The sequence below is a fragment of the Brassica oleracea genome, chromosome C3 (assembly GCF_000695525.1).
Source record: "Brassica oleracea var. oleracea cultivar TO1000 chromosome C3, BOL, whole genome shotgun sequence".
Lineage (NCBI taxonomy): Eukaryota > Viridiplantae > Streptophyta > Magnoliopsida > Brassicales > Brassicaceae > Brassica > Brassica oleracea.
In genome coordinates this window covers 54,210,551-54,222,752 of record NC_027750.1, presented here as the reverse complement: position 1 = coordinate 54,222,752, position 12,202 = coordinate 54,210,551, and the positions used below count along the sequence as shown (strand labels likewise).

The 12,202-nt window shown below is 35.3% G+C and overlaps 1 protein-coding gene across 2 annotated transcripts; it reads left to right on the top strand.

Moving 5' to 3' along the window:
- Positions 1 to 7,128: 7,128 nt before the first annotated feature.
- On the top strand, positions 7,129 to 8,977 carry LOC106329051 (haloacid dehalogenase-like hydrolase domain-containing protein At4g39970). 2 transcript variants are annotated; one of them, XR_001267717.1, is made up of 9 exons: positions 7,129 to 7,708; positions 7,801 to 7,851; positions 7,945 to 8,019; positions 8,097 to 8,130; positions 8,237 to 8,292; positions 8,389 to 8,444; positions 8,556 to 8,615; positions 8,705 to 8,751; positions 8,846 to 8,977. XR_001267717.1 is itself a non-coding variant. In XM_013767625.1 (9 exons), the coding sequence occupies exons 1-9, from the start codon at positions 7,217 to 7,219 to the stop codon at positions 8,892 to 8,894; spliced, it is 924 nt and encodes a 307-aa protein (XP_013623079.1). In that variant the 5' UTR covers positions 7,129 to 7,216; the 3' UTR covers positions 8,895 to 8,977. The 2 variants fall into 2 exon arrangements, 1 of the variants encoding a protein (XP_013623079.1); XM_013767625.1 differs by having other exon boundaries at positions 8,389 to 8,448.
- Positions 8,978 to 12,202: the final 3,225 nt, after the last annotated feature.

Sequence of the window (12,202 nt, the reverse complement as noted above, 5' to 3'; positions counted from 1 at the left end):
ACAAACCCAGCTGAATTAATAAACTCTGCTTTGCGCACACCAAGAGAATATCCAGTCATTCCTTTGTTGGATAGCATCAGAGAAATGCTTGCCCGTTGGTTCTTCGAACGCCGCACACGAAGCAAGAATCACACAAAACCATTGACTATTGCCATCGAGAAAAAAATAGACAGGCGGATTAATAAGGGTAAAACGTTTCTGGTTCAGCCAGTTGACGAGTACCGTTTTTTGGTTCGCGGAGATACAATCGACTGTCTGGTTGATTTGGACAGAAGAACCTGCTCATGTGGAAAATACAACCTACTGAAAATCCCATGTAGACACGCAATCAAGGCTGGTTTAACAGTTGGTCGAGCCCCATCCTCACTAACGGATGACATGTACACGACTTCCACTTGGACAACAGCTTATCAAGAAACTATCAATCCAATAGGTGTGCCAGGGGATAGTTGGGTTGTTCCAGATGATGTTCGGAATGCTAATGTGGAACCTCCTGAGTCAAAAAGAGGAGCAGGAAGGAGAAGAAAGCGCAGATACAAGACGGTTGAAGACAAACTCCGTTCATCGCAAGGAGCTCAAGAAAAGAAGAGGCACAGATGTAGTCGATGTAGCGAAGAGAATCATAACAGAGCTACATGTGACAGAGTTATTTAGCCAGTTTGTTGTTTTGGATTTTTGTTGCTTTTGATTAGCTTGTTTTTCATTATGGTGTTGGTTACTTGATTTAATCGTTTTGCTTGGTTTTGGATTTTATTGTTCTGGGTTATAGATATTAGACATCTTGTTATCTCTTTTGTATTTTTACTGCAATTTACTGCAACATTAATCTCTTTCGTACCCAATAAACTCAGACAAGAAGATTGTGAACTGAAACTACTAGCTTTGAAACAACAGAAAACAAACGATAAGTATTAGATTGTCAACTGAAGCTGATAATAGTCAGCAACCGAGAGTTAACAAGAAGCCATCAAGTGTATTATAGTCGATCATAATGAAAAAAATAAGGGAATGCAAACTTAGGATATTTTGAACCCATCAAACTCAGACGACAACCAACCAATCACTGAAACTTGCTCAGACAGTAAGAGAAGTCCATAATCCTACGATTGCTCCCACAACAACCATAGCCACCGTCACAATCTTTAGCTTCTGTTTCATATCCTGCGCAACTCTAGCAATCTCCAAGTTCACCTTCTCTTTGAGCTTTTCCGACATCTCAGCTTCAACTCTAACAATCTCGGACTTCACTTTTTCTATAACCCTTTCTTCAAACTTTGTAATCTCTTGAGCAACTCTCTCATGTTTCGCATCTACCATCCATATCTCGTCAATCAAAGCTCATCAATCCATTTAAATAGATGATTCTAGGTTTTTCTCTATCGCAAAAGAAACAAAAAATCTGTCAGTATGATGTTAACTGCAACACGAAATCGAAACATGGACTTACATCTCTTGCGATTTGACATCTGTAGAATCGTCGATACTTATTCTCCGTCGTCGATGAACCAAAAGTGGTTATACCCTCGCCACACCAACATCTTGTGGGCACACCATGATTAAAGATTCGAGGAAAACAAGCAGAAGAATTCGACGAACTGGTCATTGTGATTTCGTTTCGAGACTCACAGGATTCGCAGACAAAGAACCCTAATCCCCTTTTCTCTCAACTTTATTTTCTTAAGTTTCGAGAAATGAAAAGAAAATCACGTGTTTGGGGGTGTGTGGATCCGGGTTCAGGGTCGTGTTTTAAGAACTTTCGGGTGGGCCTAGTGGGTATAAACCATAAAAGGTTTATACTCTATAACCCTTATATTGGCTGCTAAAATACTACACACTAATACAGTAAAATCGACATCTGAAAACTATAAGAAGACAAAATTTGAAAATACTAATTTCTATAACTCTACTTAAAATCGCTATGTTAATACACTTAACTCTTATTTTTTTAACAAAAAATTATTTTTATTTCTTTATGTGATTTAGGGTATTGTATTTGAAACCTATCTATATTAAAGTTTTTGATATAATTTCAAGCTAATTTAGGGTTTAGGGTATGAATCATAGTTAATTTAGGAATTAGGGTATGAATCATAGTTAATTTAGGATTTAGAGTATGATTCAGAGCTAATTTAGGGTTTAAGGTATTTTAGGGTTTAGGGTATACAATTACACCCTATGTGATTTATTTCCTAAAAGTAATTCATAAAACAGTAAAATAGTAGCAAACCAATAATTCCATAACAATAAGAGTAATACAAGAATCAAATAACTAAGTCTTAAACCCAAAGATGAAACAAACTTGAAATCTAAGAGCATCAAGCAAAAACATCAAAAAGTCAACCGAGGTTAACAGGTTTCACCGGAGCACGCTTTGGAGGCTTAAATTTAGACATCCGAGACTGCAGGACCGCATCATTTGCTGCTTCCCAAAGATCAAACGCTATCTTGTGTCAGGCTTCTTTGATGTTTTCGTCATTCACCAAAGAGAAATCTAAGCCAAGTAGATGGCACGCTATGAACTTCAATGAATAAGCACCACAATCATTACCACTCATGTTTAGGCCGCGCATGGGGACATATGAAACAATATATTGTTTCACATTGAAATCTTTCTTCCTCTCTGGCGACTGGACAGCCTTGACGATTCGTGGAATGAGGATGGCAAAAGCTTCGACGACCCTGCTGTTCTTCTTACCCCCACAATCGAAGACATCAATTGTCCGGTTCACAAGATTGACGCAAATAGAGATCCAGTGGATTTGGTTAACACATATAGGGATGTATAGACGATCGACATCAATGCTCCATACTGAACCTGTGCTTCCATGATATGGAAGCTCGCCTCTTCCATACTCGAGAAAATTGTCGTCGATTTTGTACCCTCTCCTGTTTCCATCTAACTTCCCATAGGCCGTGATAATCTGATTACTGAACATACAGTTCAAAAATGCGACTCGGTCTGGACTCCACCGACGCAATGTGGTTTTTTCCCGAAACAAATACATCATGGCGTCCATATCCTGAAAAAGACAATTCAATTTTGTTTAGGAATGAGAACCAACAACAAAAATCAATCTGCAAAATATTTCTGAGCTAAACTCACAAAGTTCTTCAACCAAATATTAGGCTCAATTATCCGCGAGGCTAACTCTGCATCAAATGTAGATGGCCCAATCTGAAGTACTCTGTAAAGAGAAAGCATTGGTGTGATGTTATTTATGAGTTGGATTTGAAAAAAAAATAAGTAAAACAATTCAAATAACTTACGTGGGATTCAAGGTCCATTCAGTTAGTTTGGCCCATTTCTCTTCTGGAAGGAAAACCAATTCGTAGTCTTTGGCTTTGCAACGAACTTCTATATCATCACTATCAATCAAGAATGGTGTTTTGAAGATCTCTGGCCGAAAAGAAGTCACTGGTAGTGAAATCAGAAGGTCCTTCGGACTGCTTGTCTTAAGATGGATCAAAACCGTCAACATTTGACTCTTGTGTAAGGTTGCCCATTGTCTTCTGTAAGTGCTCTTGGGTCCCTACATTGTAATCTAAGGTGCTAAATAAGCTGCCAAACACATCAGACAAGTCTGCATCCTGGTTATGAAACACAAAACATGACATTAATAATTTTTAAAGAAATATTCCATCCTTATAATAATACCACACACATGATCCAAAACATCATCCTTACATAAATATTACACACAGCAAAGACAACATCATCCTTACAATAGTATTGCAAACCGCAAGAACATCAACCGAGTACATAAAAAAGAAAAGCAACCGAAGACATGAAAATATAACAGCAACCGAAGACATGAAAAAGGATCTACTTCTTGTTTACCTTTGTCTGAGACCTTGTCTTTGCAGCATTCGCAGGACCACCAGTGTGAGCAGTCGCAGAAGCTCGACTGCGATAAGGAGCAGAAGCTGCACTGCGAGAAGGATCAAGACCACGAGTAGAAACCGAAGCAGGAGCTTCGGTAGAAGCCGGAGTAGGAGCAGGAGCACGACCAAAAACCAAAGCCGGAGCAGTAGCAGCAGAAGGAGTCCAAAACGGATCAGCACCACGAGTCTGAGTATTAGCAGGCGCACTACCCTGAGTCTGAGATGAAAGGATCTTCTCCTCTAATTTGATAAAGCGGTCTTCAATAATCTCGCGTACCTCGAGGCCTAAGGCAGTAAAAGAAGAGTTAAACATACTCTGGATATAGGACTTCATTTCCTCTTCAAGATCTCTATATTTCTCGGTTGATCTTTGGCAAAGTAACCTCTTCTTCCTCGACTCCGCACCAGTATCCCGAAACCTGTTCTTCCTCTTCTTAGAAGGAGACACACGGGTGCTTTCTATTTCTTCTTCAATTTCAGTATCACTTGTCTCTACAGCCGCTTCTTCATCTGAACCATCTTCCTCAGAACTGTACTGAAATGGTTTCACTGTTTCCTTATAAGCCCAAACATGCTTACTCCAGTCATACTTATTTCGCTGCATGTCTATGATTAGATCAACTCTTTCATCCTTCATCTCACAGGGTCGAGCAAACTCAGCATCAATAATCACGTCTTTGAAATTTCCAGATGTAGAAATGGATGGAAACACATCTCCCTACAAAAAAAAAATTAAAACAGGTTAAAGACGCACCAATTTAAGAACTATGCACATCAATAACATCAATTAAAGGAAATAGAACTTACGGTGGAACAAATTAGACTCTATGTTAATAATATCCTCATAGGAAATCTTAGCAGATCCTTTCCAATTCCTGCACCTCATGGTTTTCACGCCTTCTCTCAGTTTCTGACCCAAAAGAGACCCAATGTCCGGAACAGCTTCCATCAACCAAATCTGAAGTGCATACGAGAATCCATCTACGACATAACTGTTTTGCGTCTTCACTTTATCCCTAGCGTTGATAATGGAACTCACCAGCATATCAAAAGAGTGAAGACCCCACGGATATTTCCTCATCTTCTCGAAGTTCATCACGAGCTTGATGTACTTGTATGGGATCCACACCTTCTCATCCTTCGCCATAAGAATACCAGCAATCACACACAAATACACCAACCTCAGCCTATCTGACCAAGTATTACACAACTTCACATGCACCTTCCTGATTTGCTGAACCGAAATATTTTTCTGTCTCCTTAGCAACTTACTCCAAAACCCTCCATCATATTCCCAGTCATCAATCTCCAAGTCGGGCTCGTCATTGTATTTCAAACCTGTGATGGCATAGAATTCTTGCATTGAAAATCTGAGAGGCCTCCTAGCATAATGGAACCACAACTCATAACGCTTTGCGGACAGAAGCTGCTTGCAAACGAAGGTGTGGATCGCTCTTGCCGAAAACTGAAGCTTGTATACATAAATGGCCACAATCTGAGCAAATAGCGGATCCTCCGACACTTCTTTGTACTCGTCTGGACAGTACTTCGCCACCTTCGCAAGTATGGAAGTTCGACAACTGTTGTTGACCTTCTCAACTTGTGTTTCAGTTCCCTCTTTGAATAAGCATTTAGGCAACTGATCAATCGTCATACCTATAAACAATGCAAGAAACACAATCACTACAGTCAATATTTATAAACGCATGCATCATAATATAATTCACAAGATAAAACAAGAGTTACTAGAGATCGGTTGCTACAAAAACAAATTAACCAAAGCTCAAAAAAGTAGGAAACTTTGATAAGATTGAATCCTAAATAATTCACAGAAAAAAAAACGAAACTTATGAGAGTTAAAATCGATCTTAAAAAACCTCAAGTAAAAGATACAAAGACATGCAAAAAATTCATAAACAAACCTGAGGAGAATCGATTGGTTTGCTTGAAACTATGGCTGAGAGAGTGAGAGCGGAGCGGTGAGGCACGAGTTCAGTTATCGGCGAGGTACGAGCTTCAGCGGTCTTCGGCGACTTAATTGAGAACGAGTCGCCAAGTGAGACGAGGTCTCTGAGACTTCGATTAAGAAGAAGAAGAACACCGGCGGAGTATTACCGGCCAAAACGACACCGGCGACGGCGAGATCCCCTTCAAATCGTCCTTTCTCTCTATCGCCAAAGGAGGAGACAGCAATTAGGGTTCATCGAGCTTGGGGGAAATTTTAGTCGATTTTTTCCCTTTTGTATATATATTTTTTTAATAATTAAATTAATTAAAAATAATAATAATATTTTATTAACATAATTAAATTAACAAAAACGTTTAAAAGATTAGATTAGGGGTTTAATTGGGTTTACAGAAAACATTATGGCATTAGGACAACTTATAATTCATATTATCCTTTTGTATTTTTTTAATAATTAAATTAACAAAGAACTTTTTTTTTTAATTTTTTTTCTTCTTTTACATAATTAAATCAACAAAAACGTTTAAAAGATTAGATTAGGGGTTTAGGGGGATGTATTCAACCGAGAGTTTCAGGTGATTTGTATTAAAATGACAAATCCAGTGTTATTGAAGCATGAATTTTAAAAACTCATTTAAAATCCACTGTTATTGAATTTGACATTTCTTAAAGTATTCTGAAATCCACTGTTATTGAAAATATTTTAAGTTGTGGAGTTTTAAAGTTTTCAGTTGATTTTAGGGTGTTTGGGTAGGATTTCTTAGTTAAAAAAATTAAAACTCAAATCCCATAATTTTAGGTGATATTCTAGAGTAGTTTAACAAAAATCACTTAAATCTCTGCAACTTATTGAAATCATTTAAAACCCCATTAAAAATCAAATCACATCAAATGTTAAATTGAATACATCCCCCTTAATTGGGCTTACAGAAAATATTATGGCATTGAGACAACTTATAATTCATATTATGGCAAAGGGACAATCTGCTTGTCTTTTTATTCCATATTTCCAATTTTCCCTTATAAATTAGACAAAGTGATCAAAAGTGATTATAAACTAGACAAAGTGATTGAGCAGGCTTTTATGGCCTAATGTTTTGACGATGGTTTAATAAGGGCAAAACAATTTCTTGTTCATCAAGTGAAAGCAGAGGAGACCTAATTCCTGGAGCAGGCCCATGTAGGTTTCAGTTAATGGGCCTTAGTGACCCAAAAGCCATTTGGTGTATGATAGAAAAGTTAGTTAAATACCGTTACTCGCAAGGAAGACCACACATTTTTTTAATTCTATCTCACTTAGTCAGACCAGCTCGGATCCTTCTCTAGAACCACACACACACACACACACTCAGAGTGAGAGATTCATCAATGGCGGTTTCTTGCAGCCACTCATCGATTCTCTTGCCCCCAACCACCTCCTCCGTTGGCTTCAACCGCTTCCCTTGTCTCCAAACGCTGCGTTTCAAATCCAGAAACGTTTATCAGAAAGCGAGGATCTCTACAGTGTCGGCGTCATCTTCACGGTCTCTCGAAGCTCTGATCTTCGACTGCGACGGTGTGATACTCGAATCGGAGAATCTACACCGTCAAGCTTACAACGACGCCTTCGCGCATTTCGATGTTCGTTGTCCTCCTTCTTCATCCGAGTCTCTCAACTGGAGCCTCGAGTTCTACGACAAGTTTCAGAACCTGGTCGGAGGTGGAAAGCCTAAAATGAGATGGTACTTTAGAGAAAATGGATGGCCGACTTCGACCCTTTTCGACTCGCCTCCCGAGAGTGACGATGGTCGAGCCAAGTTGATTGATACTCTGCAGGATTGGAAGACAGAGAGGTACAAAGAGATCATAAAGTCAGGAAGTGTAAGTAGAGAGATCCTGAACACATCATCTTATTTAGTTTCTCTATGAGAGAATCTAAATCTCTTTGCCTATTTTTTTTTTTTTGGTTTCAGGTAGAAGCAAGACCTGGTGTAATAAGACTAATGGATGAAGCAAGAGCTGCTGTAATAATAACAAGCTTTGTTTAAATTACCCTAATGAAATTTTTTTATTCTTTTTTAATTATGAATTGGGCGTTCTTGAAATTAATGCTACAGGGGAAGAAACTAGCTGTTTGTTCTGCAGCTACAAAGAGTTCAGTTATATTATGTCTCGAGAATCTAATCCAAATCGTGAGTTGTTTCCTTTTGCTAATCTCTAATAGACTGGTGACATTTTTATTTAACTCGGTTATGTTTATGTCTTTTAGGAGCGATTCCAAGGACTTGATTGCTTCCTTGCAGGTGATTTTTCATTACATTCGATGTTCTGAGTTACTTATTACTTTGTGGGCTTTAGATGTCTAAGGTTTCATTATATCCTTTTGTTTTTGTTTATTTGAATTTCCAGGAGATGATGTTAAGGAGAAGAAACCTGATCCTTCCATTTATATAACAGCTGCCGAGGTATAATAGAATTCCAAGCTAACAAAACTTAATATAACAAGTTTAATTGACAAGAATTAACCAAGTTTTACATTCTGTATTTATGTTTGAGTGCAGAAGCTAGGTGTTTCAGTGAATGACTGTTTGGTCATAGAGGACAGTGTAATTGGCCTGCAGGTTAATAATTCCAATCTTTTGCTCGTTCTTACATCTCATAACATCCTAAACTCGGTTTTTGAACACACAATCTTGATAAATTGGCTTTTGACTTTCAATCTATATAGGCTGCTACAAAAGCAGGCATGTCATGTGTGATCACATACACTTCTTCAACATCTGATCAGGTATGCTCTACAACATCTTCTTCTTCTTCTTCCACTATCACTATTCTCTTTTTCTTGGGTTGATAACAGTAGAAAACATGTACTTTCAGGATTTCAAAGAGGCGATTGCTGTATACCCTGATCTCACTAATGTGAGGTAAGTATTATCATCTATCAAACTTGAAATGTCTCACAAGAATCTGCTTTCCTCGTCCATTTTCTAACTTATGGTGTATTGTGTTTATTCGTAGCTTGAAAGACCTGGAAACTCTGCTTCAAACCATTGTCACTGCAGCTTAATACATGCATTTGTATATTTTCATTTTTGTCTTCTCTTCTGCAACTGTACAGTTGTTATTGTTTTAAAAAAAAATTTCATTTCATCGATCAAAATGATGATTCAACCATATAAATAACATTACAATACAAACAAGACCCACCATGTATCCAGAGCCAGTCCAGAGGACAAGTCACACACGCCATCGTTTAGAGCATAAAGCATAAGAAGGTGTGCACAAAAACAAGCATAAGAAGCCATAATATATTTATTAATAAAAATTATAAACAATACTAATGTTTTTATGAATATTATTATTATTATCAAATAAACACAAATTATGTTTACATATAAACTTTAATAAAATTATATAAAAATATGAAGAAAATTAATAAAAAATATAAGTAAAAATTATATAAATATAAGTAAATATTATTTTTATATGTGAGATTTTGTATTAGCAATTGATTTTAGTAAATTATGATCGATTATAGTCAAAATTTTGGTGATTATAAAATATTGCTATACTATTAATTTCATAAAATTATCTTTAATAATTATTAATAGAGTTATTTAAAAAACTGTGAGATATTTTATATTACATATAATTATATATATTACATTAGGGAAGATGTTGACAAAAAAAAAATTAGGGAAGATGTAAGAATAGGTTGTTAAAAATAAAATTTAGTGCATCTAAAAGTGTTGGACCGACATTGCATGTATCCTGACAAAACCATCAATAAATTATCTTCTATTTTTTTCTCACCTATTGTGTCTTAATTTGGATAATCCATAATAAATCACATTTTATAGAATTTGAACTCGGTATTAGTGAACTTTGAAACGATTGAACTTTAAAAACTTCTAATAATTAGATGTTACTAAAAATTCTAATGTTTTCAAGTTTATCTAACTTACATGTACATTTAGATATGTAAATATTTGAGTGATTGGAAATTCAATTTACTTTTTTGCTCAACTTTATAAACACACAATTTGTTAAATTGCTATGATGAGATATATACATTAATTGGATAGTCTTCTTATTATTGAAAAAAAAAGGAACAAGTTTTATTAAAATTAAAAGAAAAAAATACTTCCAAGTGTCCCCAAAGGAAACAAAACCACACAACTTGACCGATTATCTTCTGGTAACCGGAGATTGACGAAACTTAGATGATGTTATATAAGTACATAGAGTTATTTGGAAACCCAAATCAGATACCCTAGATGTTTGGATTAATGTTGTTTCTTTAGAATTTAATGTTAGAATTTAAGTTTTGGATCTAGAGTCTAGGATTTAGATTCAGAGTATAGGGTTTGGGTTTATAATCTAGGATTTAGGGTATAGAGTTTGGATTTAGGATCTAGGTTTGGATCTAGGTTATAGATTTGAGTTTAGGATATAGGTTTGGGTTTAGGGTATAGGATTCGGATTTAGGGTTACAGTTTGGATTTAAGGTTTAGATAGTGGCGTCAGCATTTTAAAAATTGAGGTTATTATTATTTTTTAGTTATTTTGGTTTTTCTAAAAAATATTTAATAATTTTTATTCATTAATTTATGTGGCATTTTGATTAGTTATTAAAGGGAAAGTGAATTTAAAAGTTCATCCTATGGGGTAAACCTAACTTTTATCATCGCATCAAATATTTGCGAATGTTTTCTCTAGAATAAGACTTTAATTGGTAGAGCATTAGCATTATTCTCTATATTATCCAAACAACAATTGTTAGAAAAATATTTAGAGAAATATTTACTAAATGTTAATGCTCTCCAAATGCTCAGTGGCTAATGCTCTCATATGAAACTTTTAGAAGAGCATTTGCATTTATAATTTATAATTTATAAAATTAAAAAAATATAATTAATTAATTTATTTTATTTAATAATATCATAAAATTATTTTTATATCCAGAAAATAAAATTTTGATTTCTAAAATTAATTTACAATAAAAATATTTTTTTTTAAAAATAGATATTTTAATTATAACATTTATTTTAAAATAATATTTTCGATATAAACATAATTTTTAAATTATTAAATAAAATAAATTAATTATATATCTTTTTAATTTTATATGTTAATATATTTTTATAAATATTGGAAATATATTCACTAAAAATAAATATATTATATATTATATACTAATTTTTATAATAATTTTAAATAACATATTCATAATGTTTTACCAATCATCCTATTACACAGTTTAGCAAAATCATACAATTCATGCAACATACTGCTTCTATAGCATACTGCTACTGTTAATCTTAATGCTCTATCAATCAAGACCTAAGTATTTACTTACCATTTTTCTTTATAATGTATCCAACATAAAAATAAACCGTGTATGGTATGAGTGAGATGGGTTGGCCATATTAAGGACTCGCCAAACTTAGTGTCACATGTATACCTCAATTACTATTCTAAGATTTCACCTACTCAATAAATATAAACTTTGCTGTGAAACTAGAGAATGGAAAATGTATACCTCAATTAATATCCTAAGATTTCACCTACTCAATAAATATAAATCTGTTGTGAAACTAGAGAATGAAATCTATGTTTCTATCTTATTCATAAATATAAGGAACCCTTATATATAGGAAATTACACCGTCAATAGAATAATGGAAATACTAAAGAAACAAAATATAAATATGGAAAAAGTACAGATCATAATCTAATAAGAAAAATGCAAGATGCCGATTCTTTCTCTCTCTCTCTCTCCTCATGGTCGACTCTCTCTCTCTAGCATTGGGCCGGTTATGAACCGGGCCGGTTATGGACATCCACAATATGATTTATAACACCCCTACCCCTTGGATGCCATAACCATACATGGATTGTAATACGCTTTAGATGTTGCCTCATTAAAACCTTACAAAAAAAACCCAGTGGGACAAAACCATGGTGAAGAAAAAAAAATACAACACGTATTACTCCCCCTGTTCTGAACAACTCGCGGCTGGCCTCATGAACAGCCAAGATCTCCGAATGGTTTGAAGATGTGGCCGCGATCTTCTGCTTCATGGAACGCCATGATATTGTTGTTCCACCATGTGTGAAAACATAGCCTGTCTGTGATCGAGCATTGTGTGGATCCGAAAGATAACCTGCATCAGCAAAATCAACTAAACCTTCTTTTTTTTGGTTAGTATAAAATAAACCCAAGTCTTTCGTTCTTTGCAGGTAACGAAGAACATGTTTAATCCCGTTCCAGTGCCTTTGGGTTGGACAATAGCTTAATCTAGACAATATATTCACGGCAAAACATATATCTGGTCGTGTGACTAGCCAGATACATCAAAGCTCCTATGGCACT